Source organism: Pholcus phalangioides, unplaced genomic scaffold, assembly GCF_987345545.1.
Source record: "Pholcus phalangioides strain wild (caught in Gottingen) unplaced genomic scaffold, Ppha-v1.0 ptg000018l_1, whole genome shotgun sequence".
In the NCBI taxonomy this organism is placed as follows: domain Eukaryota; kingdom Metazoa; phylum Arthropoda; class Arachnida; order Araneae; family Pholcidae; genus Pholcus; species Pholcus phalangioides.
The window spans coordinates 9526489-9550456 of NW_028301611.1; the positions used below are offsets into that span (position 1 = coordinate 9526489).

Below are 23968 nucleotides of genomic sequence, written 5' to 3' on the forward strand. Positions count from 1 at the left end.
GATTTTCACTATAACGGTATTTGTTAAAATGGGAATTGATTGTATACTGTCAAACTCGGTTATAACGACATCGAAGATACTGTGAAATTCTGTCGTTACATACGAAACATACAATCAGATGCATTTGAATACAGTCCACGCCGCTTTATGTGATCTCACATTAAACGACGATGAGGATCGAAAATGAGGAAAATGACGTCGTCAAAGGTGCGTGCGTAGGCGCCCTCCTTTCTCAGTTTTCGAACCTGGGAGCCCTATAATAATGCGGAATGCGAGAAAATTTGTCGAGTTCTGCCCTCAGGGCGATTTCAACGGATTACAGAAGGCCTGGCAGGCTGAAAAAGCCCTATAATTAGGGATACCTAAATTTCGTAAAAAAAACCAGATTTAAAAATCATAAATTTTGAATTTATTCACAAAAAGAAAATCATGTCAGAAATTTCGCATTTGTTCACAAAAAATAAAAATTTAAAAAAATAAATAAAATATATTAAAAAAATAGCATATCATATATAGGCCCTAGGCTAAAATGATTTTTCTGAGGGCCCCCTCCCCCCACCTTGCTAGAAATGCTTACTCTCGATAATTTGAACCAGATCTCATTTTCATGAGGCCCCTTTGCACTTGAGGTTTGTGGGCCGCGCGCTCGGTCAAACCCATGCATTAAGACGACACTGGTTGGATGTCATGTGTGAAGTCAATTTATTTTAACTCTTTTCTGCTGCTGTAGAATACTATGCCGTTCATCAACATGCACTAGAGTTTCGTTTATCCGACCTTCCGTATTATCCGACGTCCCACCGCAAAAGAAAAAAAAAATGATCAAGCACCAACTGTGTTGAGCTTTCAAAATTTCACATAACGACGGAGTTAATAAGGCTCTAGAAACTGCAATTAAATACTTTGAGCAACAAAGAAGAAGCTGACACATAATGATGCTCAGGGCCGCAACTAGGGGGGGGGGGGAGCAGGCGGTTCTCGTGCCCCGGGCGCTGAACCAGAGGGGGCACAAATTTCATTCTCAAACCTCTCCTTCAACATTACAAGGGGGCACCAAAATGCGCACTTGCCCTGGGTGACCAAACATCTAGTTGCGGCCCTGATGATGCTGCAAAGATGGTTAGATTTGGCAGCGAAGAAACGGCACCATAGGCGGAGATAGACTTGGAAGTCTGTGGGGGCACGGTCATTATTGTTGGGGGGGGCGGCACGATGATGATGATGATGTCAATTCATATATACATCAGTCGACTCCACATTTGACGCGGGGGGGGGGGGAATTTACCCCACGCCCCCCCCCTCCCCTTCCCGTATCTCCGCCCTAGTTTCGTATTGTAACCCACAAGATTCACTTATGAGCCCACCATTGGTATAGTGCAACATGTCACCAACATTGCCGTCTTAACGCATAAGCCCACCCGGGCATGGCCCGGGGGCCTCAAGAGAAGAGGGGCCTCACAAAAATGAGAACCGGTTCAAATCTTCGAGAATTCGCCAGGTAGGGCCTCAGAAAAATCAATTGGCCCGGGGGCCCATGATGCTCTTAAGACGGCCTTGGTCACCAAGAGGTGTTTTTAATAATTTGAAGCACGCAGTCATTCATGTAACGCGCGGAGTCTCTGATACTAGATCCTTTATTTTCGTATTTAGTTTCGTTTTCTTTTAAGGTGTTAATTATAGCTTGGAAACAAACGGAAGAATTAACGATAAAATCTAAATTATCGAGATTTCGCAGAAAAGTAGTAAAAATTCAAATTTTTGCATTTATTCGTCAAAATTGGAAAAAATTTGCATTTATCGCTTTTATTTCGTGAATTTCGCATTTATCGTGGTTATTTCGTAAATACGAAAAAAAATTTACCTATCCCTACCTATAATCTATAATCCCCCAATCTAATCACCTCTCGCTAATGAAATTGAAGTTTGCGCTGCCCGCTATTTCCTCGTTAGATACTCAGAAACTATAATATTGTTCCAACTTGACCTTATAGATGGCAGCACTTTCATATCTTCATTATATAAGTGTATATCCACTCACTGTTTTAATCACCGTCAAAAGATGGCAGCAAAAGTCTGATGAATCATTTTAGTTTAGCTGACCATATTCAATCGAAATGAAATATAGATCTAGCAAATAAAGATCTCAAAAACGGAATCGTTAAAAAAAAAAAAATTCTGATTAATAATTAGGGTGACCATACGCCCGTATTTCCCGGGACAGTCCCGGTTTTTTTCCTTTTTCTAGCCATCCCGACTTTTTGACAAAAGTGTCCCGGTTTCTCCCGTTTTTTACATGACGCCTACTTGGAGTTTTATTCTTTATTGAAGTCAAAGATTGAAGAAATTTTTGAACTCATAAATTATATTATGATAATTACAACTACAAATAACATTATTCTCCCATATTTGGTTTGGTGAACGTTTTATTTTGTGGAATCCACAGCAATTAGCAGTAATGCTTCGTTTCCCGAAATGGCGATTTTTCCGTAATTTCAGCAATATTTGGCAACATTGTTCACTTTTGGCGTTGTTTTTGGCGATAATTGGCAATGTCCCGTATTTCCCGTATTTGGAATCCGAATGTCCCGTATTTCTTTCGAGGAAATATGGTTAGCCTATTAATAAGCAAAAAAATTTCCTGGCTGAAACTCAAAATTTCTTAATAAAATATGGTCATCATGAAAAGAGGAAAAATACTGTACGTCCCGTAATGTATGGAAAGATGGTCACCGAACTCATATTTCCTTGTTTCCTATAACTGAGATCTGCCGTTAAGCAAGTGATGAGGGTTGTCATCAGCTGATAAATTTATATCTATTTAATTCTTGGACAATTATTATTATTAATTAATACCGATTCAAAGACGAAATCGATATGCTGAGCTGTCGTCTGATCTCTAGGCAGAAATACGAGCAGGTAAATGCTTCAAATTTGAATTGGTTTTATTTTTATTTCCTCAAGCTCCCAAGTGTGTTCAACGTTAATTTCAACCTCTAAATTTATCTTGTTGGTAATTTCTTTAATGTTTTTTGTAAACAACTTTATTGTCTTTACACGTTGCCGTGGAAACTAAAAAAAAAAATATGTGAGAAATGTGCGTTGTTTATCATGTGATCAGGAGCGTCTGAAGGATTTTGAACTTGTGGGTGCTCGTCTTCATTTTTACGTTGGAAATTTTGATTTCTGAATAAATTCTGTGGGTGCTCAGACGTCATAATTTATCCGGGGTGCTCGATCAACCTCCCGGCTCCGACGCCACTGCATGTGATTCATCGATAGGCCTACCCAACATTGTTTTGTGTGAATGGCTTCATGAATGTATCGCCAAGGGGCCCTTGTATGCCTTATGTATCGCGTTTACAGGCTTCAAGTGTTTTTGTAGTAAAAGTATGATCCATTTTTGGCGATGTGTTGGCGATTTTTTTAATTTGGCGAAGAAGTCAGAAACTTTGATGAGAACTCGCCAAGAGTGAAATGGAGTCGTGTTGTCTGACGTCTTTCTTGCCAAGGAAAAAAAATTGGCAACGCATCGCCAAAAAAGATGATACAGTCACCTCTCATTATATCGACCGTTCTGTTACGATGACTGGTAAGGTAAGTCCCCAAATGTTTTCATAGAACGACTGTCATATATTGAGAAATTGCATTTTCTGGATGTTATGCCGAAATTGATATTTGGAAAGAAAAGTGATTTGCCCCCTCCGGGAATCGAACCCGAGTCCCCTTGCATACCGGGCAAGTGCGCTAACGAATACACCAGAAATACATTTTTCAATTCCTCATAATACTGTCATATATGTTTTACATTTGATATAACAACCTTCCCAATATAACTTCCGTTTTTGACGGAAGGAAGGGGGGGGGGGTCGTTATATCGAGCGTCTGCTGTACTGTGTCTATTAAAACAAAAAAGTGGCGATAAAAAAAACGGATGATGAGAACAGCAAAAAACAAAACAACATTCTTAGACTAAATAGGGGGTCAAGATTAAAAATATAACATCTTTAGATGAGATTCGGGATTGAAAATGATAAAAAGAAAGACACTTTCAATGGTGGGATGACAGGTACTGTAATTTTGACCGCTTTAGCCTACTACAACTAAGGAAAGCAGGTCGGTCTCGTGCCCTGGGTGCCATGTAGGGTAGCCAGTTTCGTACTCTGCCTTTCTTTACATTCTCGTTAACATTAAGAGGGATCCAAAATGCCCGATTACATTTATTGAACAGAAATAGTTACTGCCTCCAGTGACTACTAAACAATGCTTTACAATGTGAATGCAAAACATACTGCCTTGCGATAATGTTTGTTTTTTATGTAATGCTCAAAATATTGAAAAATTTCAATTTTCAATACAGTGGAACATCCCATAAAGGACACTCCGCGTTAGCGGATGCCCCTCGTTAACTGACACTTGTTAAAGTTACATCAACGGGTCTCTGTGCATTTTACTATTCATTAACAGACCCTCTTAGTTAGAGGACTAAAATCTCTGGTTACGAAGGTATCCCTTATCGAGAGGTTCTACTGTATATGGTTTACCTTTTTGCTTCCAAGTTTTCAACTGTGACACAACAGCAATATATTGCTAATATCTTTCCTGACACATTTTCAAACATTATTGGTTGTTCCTATCCTTGCTGGTAGCTCTAGCACAGTGTTTCCCAAAATGCACAATATTGCCCCTCGGGGGGAGGGAGTAGAAGCTAAGGGTGTAACATAGGATTCTACAGTGGAACTTCTGTTAACAAGCTTAATTTCGTTCCACCAACGTGCTCGTTATCCGAATCGCTGATATAACAAATCAAACTTCTCCATAAGAAATGATGGAGACACTGACAATTTGTTCCGCAATTATTCATTCACTTAAAAATCAGTAATAAAAATGTCATTTATTTAATAGTACTACATAATAATATTATAAATAATGCGATAAAATATATATAACATAATAACACCACATATAAATATGTGATGTGATAATGTTTAGAAATTAACTTGCTCCAAAGGAAGAGAGAAGAACTATAGTTTAGGACGATTTATGGACTTTATCACACACCAACTCCAGTCACATATCACCATATGGCAATTTCCAGCTAGTAGAGTTAGGTGAGAAATAAAGGCGCCATCTATCAGTGGTCACCCCAGACTTGGTATGTAAAGAACTTGTTTTTGATGTTGTTTGGCTGGGTTCAAATCCATGGACCTTGACGACAACCTTCATAGTGGAAGATGAGCATCTTACCACTGCACCATTCAGGTGCGGTTATTGCACTTTATTTTGTACACCACAGTCTGTATTTTAATCATGCTGTCGAACAAATATTTTTTCTACTTATTATAGGATTTTTTTCCCCTCTCAATGTGACACCCTTCATAAGTATTTTTTCGATACCATGTTCGATGACAATTTTTGTTCCTCTTTGATGCCTAATATCATCCCTCTGAGTTTGTCACTACTTCAAGGCAACACCCTGTATTATAATTAGATTAATTGTTATTATTTAATTGTTATTCAAATTTTAATTCAAAATTTTGTATTTGTATGTGTGGAATATAGACAATAAATCAGCGCTCGACAAATCAAAAAAAATCTAGGTGCCAAACATTTTTTTCCGCAAAAAACGGGTCAAAAATAGTGTTTTTCGACTTTTTCAAGATATAGTCATCATCTGCATTATTGATGGATATTGTTGTGAAAAATATCATGGCATAATTTTTGAAGAATCCCTCTGGACAATAATCTGTTGCCAAACCTGGAAATGTCACGATATGCTCGAAGCTTCTAGATTTATCTAGAAGGTCTCCAGATGGTGGCGTCACAAAACCAGAACTATGTGAGAATTCTAGAATTTTCGTCATGTCTATAAAAATCATGCGATAGCCAAGAGAGAGAGAGAGTTGTTGGATTTTATGCTCAAATAAGAGAACTCTGATGTGGTTAGCGTGTATGTCTGCTTGTAAATACATGTAAAAATTGCTGTTCTGTAAATAAATTCGTGACGTCCTGAAGGTTGCTTTATCCTCTGCTTATTTCAAGGACTTATGAGAAATTATCTGGAAGAACATGCTGATATAAATTCCAAAATTTTTGTATTGCCTTCATATTTCAATTTAGTAGCCATACATAGAAAATTTTAGGCACCGTGGGATTTGTTCAGCCCTGCAATAAATTGCAGCAATTTGAAGGTTTGCTAAAAAAATATATATCGCCTGAATCAGTAACCATGAATGCCTAAAAATATTGGTTGGTGTCTGAGAAATGTCGCAACACTACAAAGTTAAAATAAGAGTATATGAAAAATTTTTCTCGACATTTGAAAATTTACTACTGATTTACATATGTATTTTAACCAATGGTTTTTTTTAAAGATTATTTTATGTTTTTAATTTTTCTCAATTACAGTGTGCCTCAATACTTCTGAAACGATTGAAGAGTACATTAGTTATAGCCGAGCACTATGAAGATAAATTGGCACCTATCACTCTGAATGCCATTACTGCAGCGAGACAATTAGGAGGTGATATTTCATGTCTTGTGGCTGGCACCAAGGTCGGGAATGTGAGTATATCCTCCTTGCATATTCTTATCTGATAGTGATATCCTGTAATCAGGTCTTGTTGGTGAGAAATATGCTTTTGGTATGAAAATAAACAGAAACACACACAACCCCCCCCCCCAGTTTATAGCGAACCAGGGGGTGAACTATCTCTGCAGTCCTTAGTAACTACTAGTCCTAATGAACTACCGGTCGGAGGACTGAAGCTAAGGACCGCTTCAACTACTAGTAGTTAAGAGGTACTATGTACTACCAGTCCTTAAGGTCACGTGACGTGAAACAGTAGTTAGAGGGGGAGAAAATTTTTGGTTTCGAGAGTAACAGATCTCTAACCAATCGGGATGCCGTTTGAAGCCTACAACTACTACTAATTATTTAAAAATCGTTTTTCCGCAGTGGGTTGTGGCAGCGATTTCATGTTTACAAACAAACATGTTATAAACAAACTTTTTTTCCCCGAAGGACTCGCCATACATTTTTTTTACTCTAATATCGCTGGCTAGTTTAATTATTTTGTAAACGTATGAGGACGTTGCATTTTTCATCTTGCGACTTTTTTTTAGAATAAGATTCAGTATATAATAATAGTCAAAGTATTTTTCTTGTCCGAGCTCATGGACCCCACTTTTGGATGCTTGAAGAAGCGAGTATATGGGACCCCAGCTGCATATAAGTGGGTCGCATACTGATGAAATCAAAATTTGGAAGAAAAAAAAATTCTTACAACAAAATGCAAGAAATTAAGGTTACCGGCACTAGTTGAGCCTATGGCCGTAATGTGCCTTTTCGGGGCAGACTTTCCCCTTTTTTTGGGGGGGGGCGGCTCTTCTTGAAAGGGTTATTATTCAAAATAATTAGATTTTTGGGCCCCCTATTCACCTCAGGAGCCCTAATCGAGGCCCCAGCTGAATACAATTTTTAATATTGAGTGCCATTTTTTTTTAAAAGACCAATTTGTTAAATTATCCATTTTTATTCCTTTTAAATTCATTGAAACAACGAATTGCAAATTCTTTCTGGAGCAACTAAAATAATAAATTATTGATCATTTATAATTAAAAGAATTAACTGCCTTGCTGCATATTGTAGTTCTGTATTTTAAACTATGGGTTTCTCCTCCAGTATTAAAAAATATTATCAGAACATTATTTTCTATGAATGAGCACTTACCTGTTAATGCAAGTGAATACTTCAATATTTAAAATATATATACTTCTATATTAAAGATCTTTCATCAATTTATCTGTTTCATATTTAGCTTCCAACAAATAACTTCACCTGATAACTTTCATTTGATCGTATATTTCATTTCAGTTGATTAATAGAAACATGAATTGAACAACAACTTGCACACATGATTGGTCATACAAAAACATTTTATTTCAAACATATATTCATAGAAAGTTATCATAATCACAATTTATTTGTTGTACTTTTCTTAGAAATCGCACCTTTCAAGAATATAATTTTTTGAGATTCATTAATTTTCATTTGCATCTTCAAATGTTGATTTACCTGAAATTAGAAAGAGGAAGAAAAAAACACCTTTATTATGCTTATCAATCTTTAAATGTACTGTATATTTGATTTCAAATTATAACAGTCTTTATTTGCATAAGTAGAGATAATTCGTGCACAATAGCACTTTGTCGACTCGCCACCATTTTATCACAGTAGGATCCAAAATGCATCAACTGTGTTTTACAAGGGAGGCCTGGCATTGCACACAGATGCACTTGTTCATGTCTAGATGTATTTACCTAGGGCTTCACAAATCTTAGGAGCCAACATTGCAAAAAAGAAAATCATACTGACACCTAAAATTTTCTATGCAGATCGCAAAATATTTGGAGTTTATGTCTGCATCTTCCGATATGTGAAGATCATCACCAAGTGCTAAAAAAGTTGAATATAATTTGTTTTTACTTTGGATTATTTCTCCTAAAAATATGCTTGGCTGCCAAGAAATTTGGCCGGCACCTAAAATGTTTTTCAATTTTTCGAGCCATGGTTCTACCCTAAAATTTTGGTCAGACAGATGAAGTGAAAAAACCTATTGGCACGCAGCTAACTTCAAATTTTCACTTTACTTTCAGCTTCGCTCTAAAACACATCCTTAGCAACCTCTTGTGGATCAGGGAACCCTATTTAAATTAACATAGAAATTTTGCAGTGTTGTATGGTCTTACTAGTTAAAAAGTATAATATTATTTGTCGTCAAACATATTGTTTTAATATTTCCATTCACAAAATTTGCTCATCAGTAAATATAACACGTTTTTCAAAGAATTAATATTGCTTTTCAGTTAGCAAAGCTTCTAAAGGTTTTTTTTAATGTCCTCCCTCTCATTTATATAGCCAAGACAGGTTTTTCAACAGTATACATGTTTTTACTTGCACTGGTCAAATTTTGAGTGGTACAGGTAGCCATTAAGAAATCTATCTTAAGCTCAATTCAATTATGTCAAAAAGAGTTGTTCTTTCAATAGCATCTGAAAAAATTATGATTATAAAGAAAATTACTCATAGCAAGATATTTCTCGAGAAAAACCAATATGGTATGGACTAAAAACAATGCCACCTTTCCCCCCCCCCCTGCTTATTTTGTTTTTGCACATATAAAACGTGTTGCTGAAATTACAATAATTTCAGAGGGAAGTATGTTTCTGTTAAGTTTTATATTGAGAAATATTCAAGTGATTTTACAGTTTACAATTTTTATGAATTTTCTCAACTTAAAATTGAATGTGTATAAAATAGGTTATTTTATTCATCATGCAACATAAATGAGACACTGAAATACATTTCTTAATAAACGTGTGAATTTATGTAATACAGCCTCTCCGAAACGCTATTATGTCTGCGATCTGATATAACGCCAAAATTCTTTGGGTGGGATGGTGGCATTAAATCGGGGGTTCGACTGTATTTATTCCACTAGGGTTGTTGATACAAATGAAATCAGTGAAAATGATGCGACACAATGTTAAAATTTATGTCATTAAATCATGCATGGAAATATTTTATTTTACATGAAAATAATAATGGAAACTGTTGCTCAAAGTCAAATACAAAGAATTAAAATTACCTTTGTTTGCTCTGGTATAATGTTTGGTAACTTTGAAAACCTTCACATAACTTCGTAGCTACCTACAGCCAATTTCCTGGGAAACAAAATTTTTCAAGAGTTAGAAAAGTCTCACAAATGTATATACAATATATATATATATATCAGCTGTTTACTAACAACATCGTTAAAAAATAAATGCTTGTTAAAAGTTTAAATGTTAAAAGTTTCAGTTCCATAACATCTCAAAATGTTATATTTTAAAGTTCTTAAGTATTCGACATGGAAATTTTTTTTCTGTCGTTACCCATACACACAAAATCAAAAACAATTTTTGGCAAAAAATTCAATTTGAACACACACAGCAAGGCCATAACCCAAATACTGAAGTAGTAATATGTTTCAAACACTAATCTGCTTCCTTTCATTATAATATATATATACCTCAACACTAAAAACTGTGCGTGAAATTAAAACTTTGTTTTTTAGTCCCATTGTACGAACTTCATTTTTTATATCAACAAAACAATATAATGATTCCTTATTAAATATTCATCTCAGAGCGAGTTACAGAGTGCAATTTTTAAAGTAGTAGCATATGATTTTTTTCTGAAAATTTAACTTTCACTAAGTATTACAATATTGTTCATTTGAACAGTTCAAAATATCAAATCTATATTTTAATCCTTTACACTAAATTTAGTGCATGAGTTTTACAAAATTTAATATTTAACATTACTGCCAATTTTTACCATGCTTTATTTCAATTTCACCATTACTCATCACAAAAAAATTAATTAAAATTTTTGCCATTTAGGTGCTATAATTTATTATCAATGAATTGTATTTGTTATTATTTATTTACGCATGTGCTCAATTCATTTAGACATAATTTTTCATTAAAAAAAATTAATGTAGCAAAAAACCATAGAATGTAAAATTTCAATCTGATATTATCGTAATAGAAGATTCATCTTTCATTCGCCATGTAAATATTTTCAATACAACCCAAAATATACATGGGCTATTTGATATTTTTCCAGCAGCATTACCAAGTGGGATCCACTGCCCTATTGATTGCGTGACATTGTCCATTTATATTTTTAAATAACGCATTTACCGAGCAAAAAAATATTAAGAATATTTCTAAACACTCTTCTTATATAGTTCGATAGCAATAAAATAATTCTTACCTCAGTAATGAACATGCTAGCACTTCGTCGTGGCTTCGATCGCCGATGTCAACATACACGTATGTATACTACAGCAGGTTTTTGAGGATATAACGATGAATCACTTCAACTTTGATGACACCGAAGATATAATCCAAGTTTTATCTGTCATTATTATCGTAAAAAATTTTTTAATTCGAAAAAAAACAGCATATTTCATCGCTAAATATCACAGCGAGAGCTCGCGGCCAGAGGCAAAATTTCCTCTTTTCCAAGATGGCCGCCGTGAACTACTTTTCTTGCTGCTTTAGGACTGGTGCTAGGCAGTCCTTAGCAGCGGTCCTAAGTAACTACTAAAAAAAAGTCCTTAGCTTAGAGATAGTATCGAAAAGTCGAACTACTGGCCATCTAAGGACAAATCGGGGCTTAACTACTTTTTTTCGGCTAAGGACCGCAGAGATAGTTCACCCCCAGGGTTGGGTTTTTGAAATCAAACTGGTTTAAACCTCAAAAACTGTTGAAAACCATCAAAAGCCTAAATGGATGCTTTTGGGCAATATTTTGAACACTATAGGGGTTGATGACATGAGTAACATACTTTTTTGTGTATTACGTTTTATACGAAGGTTTTTATCCATCATCCTCGGATATTGCATTTTATTTTTTAACACTAATTTATTATAATAATAAAAACTAAATATTAATTATAATTTCCAATTTTGAATTTTTCGACACAGTCTGGGACAGATAGCATATCCATTTTATCTAAACTATATAAATTACTGGTATTACCTGTGTTCAATTTATTAAGTGAAATAGAGCTGTTTATTCAAAATATGTGTGATCAGGTTAGGTTTTTGGCCTCAGAAACTTACTCAGTATTAAAACAGTCAAAAACTTATTGTCAGTGTTGTCATTCTTACTTTTTCACTTAGACCGGGGTTACACTATAAAAGTTTTATTGAAGTTCTTTTATAAAACTTGAAAAATTCAACCAATAAGCACATTGGTTAAGTTTGCCCGAATGTAACTGATGTACTTATTGGTACATTTTTCAAGTTTTATAAAAGAAGTTTTATCAAACTTTAATAGTGTAATCCCAGCCTATGAATAAGTTTCAGTAGCTTTTCTTAAGCACCATATGCCATCAGCACTACTAAATTAAAGGGTTATTTAGTATTATGATTGCTAACTAATGGGCAAAGATACAGGGGAGGGCGATTCCCCCCACCCAACAGTAAAGCATACTGATCTAATATATGAGCGTATATATGAATTGACATCATCATCATCATGCCCCCTCCCAGCAATCATTGTGTTTCCCCAGACGTTCAAGTCTATCTTTACCTATTGTTAGCTATTTTCTAATGTGATACATAATAAGGGTATCGTTTTAAGTGTCAGTGATTATTTAGATAATTTATAACAGAAATCAACATTATTTTTTGAATAATTACTTTTTAAACACCTATCTGTTATGAAAAGAGTACAGCAGATTATATCAATACACATAAATAAGCAGTTGAAGAAATTTTTGAAGATCGAGAATCTCATCTTGAATTCAGGAATATCAGATAGTTCCATAGTTTTTCCTTCGGCTTTTAAGTTATGCTCTATTCAAATTATATATTTTACGTGAAAAAATACACATATATAATATATTGTCCAAAATAAGTCTATAGAGAGCAGAAAACTATTTTATAATCATATTAAGTATTTATTCTTTGTTTAACATAGCAACTTTAAACATTACATGCAGTCAATATGGTATTTTCAATGGGAATTTTTATATTCAAAAGCAATATTTAAGGTTTTTGACAGAGGGGTTTTGATGTGACAGTTTAAACCACGGTTAAAACTGTCGATTTGACCATCGGTGGTGTAGCACCATCCGGCCTGTATCCCCCCTTATGTGTGAATAAACTGAGGTTTCTGCCAACATGGAAAGGTTGCCAGCCTTAAACAAAAGAAATAAAATAAATAAAGATTAAAATGAATATAGTCTCAGCGTCTGAAAAATTTGGCAGCGACCTAAGTTTTCTTGAATTTTTCAAGCCTGATTATAGCTTCTTTTTTTTTTTACAAAGCTCAACTACACTCAAATGCAATACCTTCAGCTTTGAAATTATCTGTATGTTTAGTATTGTTGATTGTGTATTTTTCTCTAATTTTTTTTTAGGTTGCCGCAGAGTTGTCCAAAGCTGATGGAGTTAAAAAAATCTTGGTTGCTGAGAATGAAGCGTTCAAAGGGTTTCTTCCTGGTGTGACATTGAGTTTTTGGGTCAATTACTTCATTTAAATATGATGTTCCTTATTTTCACATAAAATTGATCTCTATTTATCATGATCAAAATTAATCATGATGAATAGAGTACAGCAAAACCTTGATCGTTACTATCTGATATAATTGTGGGCACACCTACATTGGGGGAATTGCAATGCCAGGATAATCAAATGCATAAATCTAAAGGTTGAGTACTATACTAATTATATTTAAATATCCAAGTCGAGTTGAAAAAATTGTAGGAAGAAATTCTATTGCAGAAAGGAATTATCAAACGTCTGTTAACAGTGTATTCACAATAAACTGAAGTCAAATAGCCCAGTTTCTACTATGTAACTTATGTTAAACATTATTACATGTTCTGATTCACAGGTTAATCATGGTCAATTCACAATAAGACAAATACCTGTTTACAGGGATCTGTCCAACCAAAATTCTGGTCCATTTTTCAGATCCTTCACAAAATTCCAGATCTGAAAACATTCCATTCGCAAAATATAAATAAAGAAAAGATAATTTGACATTTAATTTTTGTGAAAAATTAGCTAGATTGTGTTTTGCTTTCCAAAAAATGTATTACTTTTCATAAAATTAACCCTTTAAGCTGCATCGACAAGATATCTCGCCTTCTTAAAAGCCTCTTATTTTAGCATTGAAAAGCCCAGGCACTTTGTAAAGTGGATTTCTCAATGGAGAACTTTTCCCCACATACCTCTGCCTAAAATTGTATGAAAGCCTGTCATTTAAAATATGTGACATTTTAAAGGGTGTTTAGTGATTTCTGCATTGCTGCTTAAAGTGTTAATGAATATTTTCACAAAAATAAGGAATTTTTTTTCACAAAAACACCCCCCCCCCCCCCCAGTTTCAGTCGAGGTTTTTACATGGTACCAGAAACTTCAATGCTATAGGGCAGTTCGAAGAGTCAAATTAATGATTACTCAGAATTCTTTGTCAGCTGCTACATATTTGACTAATCAAGATTAGACTGATTCAAAATTATTAAATGTAGTTACCATGGTGGCTAAAAACTTTGAATTGGCACCATAGATGTGTGTGATTACTAATTTGTGGTCTGAGGACCATGCAAAAGTTTCTGACTTTATGTTAGTATTTTACCAATGTTCTCTCTCTAGGAAATTAGAAAATTGGAGAAAAAAAATATCCTTGGCACCTAAGAAATTGTGCTAGTGCCGAAACTTTTTTTTTTCAAGGTGCCAAGCCTTAACTTTAGCAGAGCCATCCAGTTTCATTAAACTTTCTTTACCTCGCATGAATAGTCTTGTCCATTGGTGCTTGAATTTGGTATTTTGTAAAAAATTTACTGTCACTGCCACACCCAAGGTCTTCAAGAGGGGAAAGGTTATTCTGATCCTAAAGCAAGGAAAGCCAGTGGACGACATAAAGTCGTATCGTCCAATCACCCTGCTCCCACACGCCGGAAAGATTCTGGAAAGGATCCTAGTCCAGAGGGTGATGTACCATTTGGAGAGACACCAATACTTGCACCAGAATCAATATGGTTTTAGAATGGGAAGATCGGCGGACGAAGCACTCTGTGACGTTGTCGACAACATCAAGGAAGCCAGGACACAAGGAAAGCACGTGGCGCTGGTGTCCATCGACATCAAGGGCGCATTCGATGCACTTCGGTACACCAACTTGAGAAAGATCTTTGCCCAGATTCCCGCACCACAAGATCTAACACAGACTTTGATGCATCTCCTGAAAGACAGGAAAGTGGGCATGGAGCTGGGAGGTGAGCTCGTGGAACATGACCAAACGAGAGGTAGTCCGCAGGGCTCGTGCTCGGGCCCCCTTATGTGGAACGTCACGGTGGACGGCCTACTTAAACAGTCCTGGGAAGAGGGAGTACGAGTCCAGGCCTTTGCGGACGACATACTCATAGTCATGGTCACAGAGAAATGGAAAGAGATGGAAGGAAAGGCCACCAGGACTCTGGATCAGATGGCCAATTGGCTACACAACAACGATCTGGAGCCGGCAATCGAAAAAAGTTCTTACCTGTGGTACAGTTCAAGAATCAAGAGACCCAAGATAAGGATGAAGGGAACCAGGATCCCATGGAAGAAGACGATGAAATATCTTGGGGTCACTCTGGACAAAGACCTGGACTGGATATCACACGTAAAAACCCAGGGAGCCAAGGCGAACGCTAACCTTCAAACATTGGCGAGCATGGCAGGCCCAAGATGGGGACTAACGCAGAAGCTCAGAAGGATATTGTACGACCAGGTGGCTATCAAGATAATAACATACGGAGCTGCTGCGTGGTACCAGGACCCATCAGAGAAGCTCAAGAGGCAGCTGGACAGCCTGCAGGGAGGTTTCCTGCACCTTCTCACAAGAGCCTACCACAAGACGTCAAAAGCAGCCATGCAGGCCATCGCAGGAGTTCCCCCACTGAGTCTTCAGACGGAGTATGTCGCCAAAGCAGCCATGGTGACAAGACTCAAGAGGAACATTAGTCTGGGGGAGGCCCAATACCAGTGGAGTGAGCTAGAGCAGAGAAGGATAGGCTGGGATGTGCACCCCGCCACCGACATCCGGGAGAGCCAGATCATCACCCTGGAAGAAACGGGCCCTATCTCATACGAAGGAACCACCATATTCACAGACGGTTCTAAAACCCAGGATGGAACGGGTGCTGCCTTTGTGAGATACGAGGATGACGTAGTAACCCAGAAGTGGAAGCAGAGGATATTGACAGGGTGCACGATTTTCCAGGCGGAGCTCTTCGCTCTAAGAGAAGCGGTAAGCAGCTTGGAAAACACAACGACCCAGTCCAAAGTATACACAGACAGCCGATCCAGCCTGGAAGCCCTAAGAGACCCCCTCACGAGACACGAGGACGCCAGGACCGTCCGCAGGGCTCTATTAAAAAATCCAAACATCCAATTGAACTGGGTTCGTGGCCATGTCGGAGAAAAAGGGAACGAGGAGGCGGACCGATTGGCCAAGGCAGCAACCTTGAACCGTACGATCCTTCTGGAAAAGAAGATTCCAGCAGCGACTGCAAAAAGGATAATAAAGATTCACATCCTTGGAGAGTGGCAGAAATTCTGGGACCACCCCGCCACACATGGGAAGTTAATCCATAGGGTCCTGCCCAAAATACAGTGGAGAGAGAGATCTTGGAGCAGAGAGAAGACGATATTCTTCTCGGGCCACGGGCCGTTCCCCACCCACTTTCTCCGCTTCGGGATCTCAAACAATGACAAGTGCCTGTGTGGAGGAGTCGGAAGCCCATTGCATTACGCAACAGAGTGCGAAAAGACCTCAGATTTCCACCTGGTTAAGCCGCTCCCTCAGTTGGAGCATGAATGGTTCAAAAGGATGGAGAGAGATGGAAAAGCAATGGAAACCATCAAGGACCTGGTTAAATTCCTAGAGGCCAACCAGGAACATCTCCACACCAAGAGGGATGAGACCATCCAGACTCCACATGAAACGCAACAACTGAGGAGGAGCGAAAGACTGAGAGCAAGGGCAGAAGCCGAAGACAGCGTCGATAGGGTACTCTCCCAGGAAATAGAAGAATTAGAAGACGAAGAATACGACACAGAGGGAGAGCAATCGGAGAGAGAAGAAGGTCGAAATATGGGAAGACTCTGACTCTGACTTCAAATAGGATGATCCAGTGAAAGAGTAATCAAGAAACAAAGTCCCAATGATCAGTGTTTAAACTGTGAAGCATCCAACCAAAAGCTGAGGAGCTTTTGAATAATCGAACAACCCCCTCCCCTCATGCTGAAGGACCTGGCACCTGGTTGGACCAATGTGACACGAAGGACTCACACTAGCCAACAAGCCAACGAGGGAAGACATGGGTCCAGGACCTGGCGCTTGGCCACAGAGAGGAACAGGGGGCTCGGGCTCAATAAAGCTGGAAGGGACATCAGAACAGCTCATCGGAATAAATTGTATAATAGAAATATTTAAATCTGTATATACTTTTTTTTTTTTTTTTTTTTAATAATGTGTTTTTATATTCAATGTCATGTATTTTATATTTTATATGCATAATAAAGCACCCGACATCGCCCAGCCCCTCATCCGGGCAATGGCTAAAATTGACAATGGTCGATAGAGCCTGGGCGGTGCACGGAATGAAATGAAATGAAATGTCACTGCCACAACAAGCTAATTTAGTAAATTCTAAAACACAGTAACCTTTTGTGCACCCATAAATGTCATTGTCACACTTAGCAAATTCCAAGTGAAGTTTTGAAGGAAAAAAACCAAACAAAAATGTCTTTTGTTAGTTAGTGATGCCATTTATTATCGAATCCCATAATTAAAGACTTTAAGTGATTCTTTCTATGTTGGTATGAAAGTTTTTGCCGTATTTGTAATAATTTTTTAAGTATGACCTTTCCAAACACTTCAGAGAGAATTATGTTACATCCTGTATTTTTTTTTGAAATTTTTCTTCTTTTTTTTTTCAATATGCAGAGAGCATGACTCCCCTAATTTTGGCATCACAGCAACAGTTCAATTTCACTCATATTCTTGCCGGAGCTACAGCTTTTGGAAAGGTACCTCTTAGCAAAATGTTTCTATGCTTTTTTTTCTATATATTAATTATTGAATTTCATCAGCATTAATCAGTAATCTCACTAATTTGATGTGCAGTGAAATCTCAGTTGTGTGATGGAATTGAAATGAGGCTATGTCGGAAAAATTAAATTTCTAGCTAATCTAGTGTTACTCATCTCCTTTGACCAAGTCCATATCCTTCTGTAAATATGGCCTCCAAAACCATAAAGCATTTTCCAGGCCAGGATGAACGAATCCTAATTGGAAAAAATGGTTTTTTATAAAAAAAATCACTAGGAGGACTATTCATTATAAAACCAAGCATTCTTGGTTGGTCTAGTCCCATCTCCAATAATTTTACCAATTAGCGTCAACTCATAAAATAAAAATAATTTACATTGTTTAGTTAAAACTAAAACAAAAGTGGTTATAAAGGGGTGAAAAATTTCCCCATTTCCTTTTGGCCCAACCAGGCACGACTCAGAGGCCTCAAGATTAAGGATGGGACGAATAGTCATTTTACATCTAATTAAGAAAATGTCAACCATTATAAATCACTCTCATAATGCATTGATAAATGATACATCAATAAAATTTACGACTTATTTTCTTTTTTTTAGATGGTCTTTGTCCATTTTGCCTCTTTCAGCAGCTAAACTAGGGTCTATCCAGCCAAAATTTTGGTCCTTGTCTGGACCCTTCTCAAAATTCCGGATCTGAAAAACGGACCCTTCATAAAATAAAAATTAAATGAAACCATAAATTTGGCTTTCATTTCTTTTGGTGATAGATTAACTAGATTATTTCACTTCCCACAAAATCACTTATTTAATGACCCTTTTCACGAAAAATAAGGAAAATTTTTTCACAAAACGGGACCCTACAAAAAAAGTCTAGACTTTTAACACTTGTCTTGTCTAGGTACATCCTCCAGTTAGTGAAGTTGTGTAATATTCATGCTCGCGTCCACCTTATTGCAGCGGGATTCTATTTTCAGTTTCATCTTTTCCTTATCCTAGAAGTTCACCCTGACATAGCCTTTTTTCACAGAGGGGATATACACCACACTATAAAATATGATCTTTTAATAGAGATTTTCCTTCGCTAGAGCGTATATGTGACGAACGGAACCGTGCAATGGACGGTGAACTGATCAGCTAATAGCTCATGGACGACGATAGCTCATTGCACGGTTTCGTTCGGCACATATACGCTCTAGCGAAGGAAAATCCCTATCTCCTCTGTAGCTTAGTGGTCAGACCACTCGTCCAGCAATCGAGGGACCCGGGTTCGACTCCCGGTAGAGGCAGAGATGAGTTTTTTCCTTCCTTAAAAAATTAACATCTCAAATAATAAATATCTTCACAACATCCAGTCTTCTGTATATCTTGTATTAACAAGTGGAGAGCGACATTCATGTCATATACTGAATATTTGTCCCATCTCTACTCAAGGTAATGAGATCTGGTTGCGATATTCAAGTATGCACATGGTCGGCAGATATTGATAGCCTGGTAGGGAGCCTTAGAAAAATCACTTTGCTTATGATGCTGTTAAGATGTCCCTGACATCTAGCTATTGGAAAAGTTTTATGCAGTAGAGTTTCCATATTTGTTACATTGAAAATTATTTCTCTATAAAAAATTTTTTAATGTACAGCAAATTGATGAAAATGTGAACACCGTAGTGAAAGATTAACTGTATAGAAACCTTACCATTTATGTTTTATTTGTGTTTATGTTAACGTCAAATTTTTATCAGATTTATTCATGCATTCGAACAAGTATTCATGTCTCTGTCTGATGTTCTTGATAACCATGTTATTCTCCCAGAGCTTGATACCAAGGGTGGCTGCAAAACTCGATGTGTCACCGATATCTGACATCATCGGAATCAAGGATGCCGAGACATTTGTAAGAACCATTTATGCAGGTAATAGAATATTTTTTTAAAAAATGTTTTTTATGTTGAATGAAAAGTTATAATAAAACCTCATATATTTCTTGTAAGTGTTCTGTGTCATTCACTTTCAATCAATTTTTTTTGCTCACAATTGCGTGTTCATCACACTTATCTCTGGTTTGACAGAAGTTCAAATTCTAAGGAATCATTGGGGGAACAGCTTTTTAAAATCGATTTCAAATTTTGGTTTCTTGTCAAGCTCTCAAAATGTCTGTGTTGCAACAAAATTATCAAAATTCTTATTACCTGCTTATTATCCTTAAACAGCAATTCTGTATTTTTTCCCCTCAGGAAATGCCATTCAGACTTTAAAGGCTAAAGATGCTGTCAAACTGATCACAATTCGAGGCACAAACTTTGAAGCTTGTGCACTAACAGGAAGTGGTGCAAGCACAGAAAATGGTATGTTGTTACAATTTTTTATCAGTTAGTCTGTTATTATTGTATAATTGATTATACGAAGGTTTTCAACAACTGGCTGATGCGAAGATGAATTCAAGAAAGAAAGAAAAAACTGCCTTTGCGGGGAATCGAACCCATGTTCTCTCACTTGCTGGTTGAGTCCCTAGACCAGTAGACTGCAAAGTCTTTAAACTAGATTACGTAGTCTAGGTCACTCACCCAGCGAATGAGAGGACATTCAAATCCCCGCAAGGACAGTTGTTTTTTTTCCTTAATTTATCTTCATACCAGCCAGTTGTTGATAACCTTTGTACGAATAGCAGAAAGTGACACTATCTTTGAATAATTGATTTTTTTTTCAACCCATTTGTATACCTTTACTTAGAATCGTACCAGTGTTGTAGAATGTTGCTTCATATTAGCGTAAATTTATTACTATGGATTATCAGCATTATTATACATGGTGTAAGGTCCTTATACACCCTTCATCTTTTGAATTGTTGGTTATAGGAACTCGCGTCCCGATGCACCTAAAAACCTAATTAGAGCGTTGTTGTCCTGTCTCTCCTGATTTCAAATAAAAAAATTCCATGTTTCTAAGTGCAATATTCACTGAGATATTTAAATTCGAAAAATGGTGGACAGCTGGGGAAAAAAGTGTTAAATGCAGGTTAAACTGTTTTTTCCAAACTTTGTTTTTTTTTTTTTAATTCAGACATCTTCGTGAATACTTGCACTTAGGAACATGGAATTTTATCATGTTGGCATCAGGAGAGATAGTGCAACTGCTGCCTAATTGGGTTCTTGAGTACAGGGTGTTCTTATAAAAAGTTAACATTTTTATTTTAATAACTACACAATCCCTTGAAACATGAACGACATATATGCGTACTACAGGTTATTGGTGTACTTTTTCTAATTGGAAGTATGCCTCTAGCATCGCCAGTAAAATACCATACGCCCTGTTAGCTATGCACCCTGTGTACACAGTATAAATAATATATAAAATGAGTATACATAAAATACATACGGCAGTTAATATTTAAGTGTTATACAATTGTGGTCGTAGTCAATGTCTTGAAGATTCTGTTTTTAAAAGTGTATGCACAGAGGCAGATAGGCCCAGAAATATAATATGTGCTACAATGTGAAAAAAGCTGTAAAGAAATATTTGAGTTCAACTGTATTTGTATTTGTATGGGTGCTGCATCATTTTGCGATAAAATTAGTTTCAGACAATGTATGTTTCCCCTTGTATTACACAAATACATATTTATTTGAAAATACTTGGTAAATGATCATCATCGGCTCTGGATAAGTTAAAATATGGCTCTCAATTAACTCTTATTTGAAATAAAACTTTGTGGCCAACATAATTGTGTTTTTTTTTTTGCATTTTCTCTTTTTTTTTTTTAATTATCAGCTCCAACATGTGAGGCAACCAATACCGTATCTACATGGTGTGGACAAGAGCTGTCAAAAAGTGAGAGACCAGAATTGACCAGCGCTAAGCGTGTTGTGTCTGGAGGTAATTATACTAGAACCATTTTGACTTATTATCAGTGTAAAAGGAAAAAAATCTGACGTCATTTGTTAATATTCGTGATAACGATACGACAATAGTCAGAATTAGGACAAAATTTCATAAAATTCTGAGTCAATGTTATTTTGCAGCTTATTTGTACAGGATTATTTTAGTAAACTTATTTGAGTCTAACATGCATCTTTCAATTTTTCAGCAGCTGTGAAAATGTTTTTTTTAATAGTCAAAGATATTTTCCACAGATAACACACATCTCAATAACATTTGATTTCAGAGAGAACAAAAAATGTGTTAAATTCAAATAAATATGATACTTATCTCTTGTTGTAAAGAGTAATAGTCTGTATTTTTTGCTCAATCCTAAACGAAACACCTCTTGGAAAAACTTCTGAATTTCATTTTAGGGCGTGGTCTGAAAAGCGGAGACAATTTCAAACTCCTGTATGACCTTGCTGACAAACTCAGTGCAGCTGTGGGAGCTTCCAGAGCAGCAGTTGATGCTGGCTTTGTGCCAAATGACATGCAGGTTGGACAGACTGGGAAGATTGTAGCTCCTGTAAGTTTTTTGATAATGTTATATTAATTTATTCCACCTGATTCAGACTCATGTTCTCCTGCCAGAGACATTCATCTACCTTTTATTTGACTTTTCAGTCTTACTACTATTTAATTAACAGTTATTCGTTTGCCCTGGGTTATAATTTTGAATGAGGATCACCTCTCAACATATTGACAAAGTCAAGATTTCACACTATTGCATTATCCACAAATATTATCCATTGTCAACCTAATGTTGAATCGTTAGACAATGTTTTTTATATAAGTGTATCCTGTGATTTTATGCGTGTGCAGTTTTAGTCGAATTTGAGGGTCGAATTGTGGAATGTAAAATTATAAGGTACCACTAGATACAGACATGAACGCTGACCGCCCAGAGAGACCATCTTGGGATGGTTTGTGCTCTTTCCGAAACCACTACATACAGGATTACTAGATTTGGAAACTGTGAAATGAGGACACATGTTCTTGGCAGTGACTCACTTGCCTCTGTTTATGACACCACAGAACGATCTTGGGAAGAATCTTAAGAAATGATGGAAAAGAAACCTTTTCTGTGTATAAAACATTTTTATAGTAATGTTTACTGTAGAAAATTTTCAGTCAGATGAGGGCTTCTTGAAAAACATTCTGCTTTAGGGTTTACTACATATGGTGCTACTACTTCACCAAACACCAACTCTGGCCATATTACTATATTGCAATTTACTGCCATTAATGAGATGGGTTGGAAATGAAGGCTCTGTCTATTTGTGGTCGCCCCAAGTTCATTAGAGAAAATATCTTATCTATATCCTCCCTCTGGTTCGAACCCGGGACCATGACAACAACTTTCGCAGTGGTATACGAGCATCTTACCACCATGCCACTCAGGCTCTATATGGTGCCTGTATGCATCAATTTGTTAGAAATTCCCCAGATTAAAAATCTTCATGAGGTGCATGTATGGGTAAGTAGTAGTAAGCTAAGCAATGACCAACTTTTATTTCTTATTTTAGCTTTGAATATGGAAGGCAGATGGCAGCACTTCAAAAACACAAAACATGCATAACTCTGACATCATAAATATGTTAGAGCCACACACATCATGGCATTGCTCCAGCGGAATCGGTCAGCTGATTATGATTTGTTTGATTAATTGGCAGAACCAGGCTTTCATTCTGTCTAGAGGCCATGGTAATGATATCAATCTTTCTCATCTGAACAATCCCATCAAAACGACTCAAACAGATGTCGTAAACAACTTATTTCTCGAAAATTCTCCTACTCGAGCAAACAATGTTGTAGAAGCAAAAAACTTTTAGCTACATCAGTGTGATATCCCGAAAATTATGAATTGTTCGTTAAATGATACCCACACATCATCTAATGCATATTTACATAATCTCGTATTGATTTGTTTCAGGAACTTTACATAGCAGTCGGTATATCTGGTGCCATACAGCATCTTGCTGGTATGAAGGACTCAAAGACAATTGTTGCGATCAATAAAGATCCAGAGGCACCAATTTTTCAAGTTGCTGACATAGGCTTGGTTGCAGATCTTTTCAAAGCGATACCAGAAATGACAGAGAAACTAGATCAATACACGAAGTAATAGTCGAATACCACGAATTGTATGTTTGATCTTTTTTCTTTTCAGAAAATAATCTTGCAAGAAATGTCTAAAGAGACGAACATTTACATGAATAATTCGCAAAACGATAATTTCTATCGCTCGTGCAAAAAATGAAAATCTGATTTATAAGAAATATTTTGCATACACGAACTAAACCATATTCTATGTGAAAGTATTTATTTCATGCTAAATAAAATATATTTTTTACAAAAAGCATGTATTAGTCTATATACACACAATACG

General features: G+C 36.5%; 1 protein-coding gene and 1 long non-coding RNA gene across 2 annotated transcripts; one reads left to right on the forward strand and one right to left on the reverse strand.

The window, feature by feature from the left end:
- Positions 1-2742: 2742 nt before the first annotated feature.
- Positions 2743-23934, forward strand: wal (electron transfer flavoprotein subunit alpha wal). Its single transcript, XM_089247747.1, has 9 exons — positions 2743-2916; positions 6406-6561; positions 12978-13059; positions 17559-17641; positions 19475-19574; positions 19896-20006; positions 21430-21534; positions 21954-22105; positions 23513-23934. Exons 1-9 carry the CDS (start codon positions 2875-2877, stop codon positions 23702-23704), a joined length of 1023 nt encoding a protein of 340 aa, XP_089103873.1. The 5' UTR covers positions 2743-2874; the 3' UTR covers positions 23705-23934.
- On the reverse strand, positions 7934-11266 carry LOC149071679 (uncharacterized). Its single transcript, XR_016194579.1, has 3 exons — positions 10820-11266; positions 9648-9723; positions 7934-8074 (listed from the first exon to the last, which is right to left on the reverse strand). It is a non-coding gene; the product is annotated as an uncharacterized LOC149071679 (long non-coding RNA).
- Positions 23935-23968: the final 34 nt, after the last annotated feature.

Bases quoted from the DNA above. Each gene is read 5' to 3' on its own strand.
- wal (XM_089247747.1), top strand. From the start codon at position 2,875: ATGCTGAGCTGTCGTCTGATCTCTAGGCAGAAATACGAGCAG. The intron at 17,642-19,474 runs GTACCTCTTAGC...TTATTCTCCCAG, and splicing joins GAGCTACAGCTTTTGGAAAG to AGCTTGATACCAAGGGTGGC. The intron at 22,106-23,512 runs GTAAGTTTTTTG...GATTTGTTTCAG, and splicing joins CTGGGAAGATTGTAGCTCCT to GAACTTTACATAGCAGTCGG.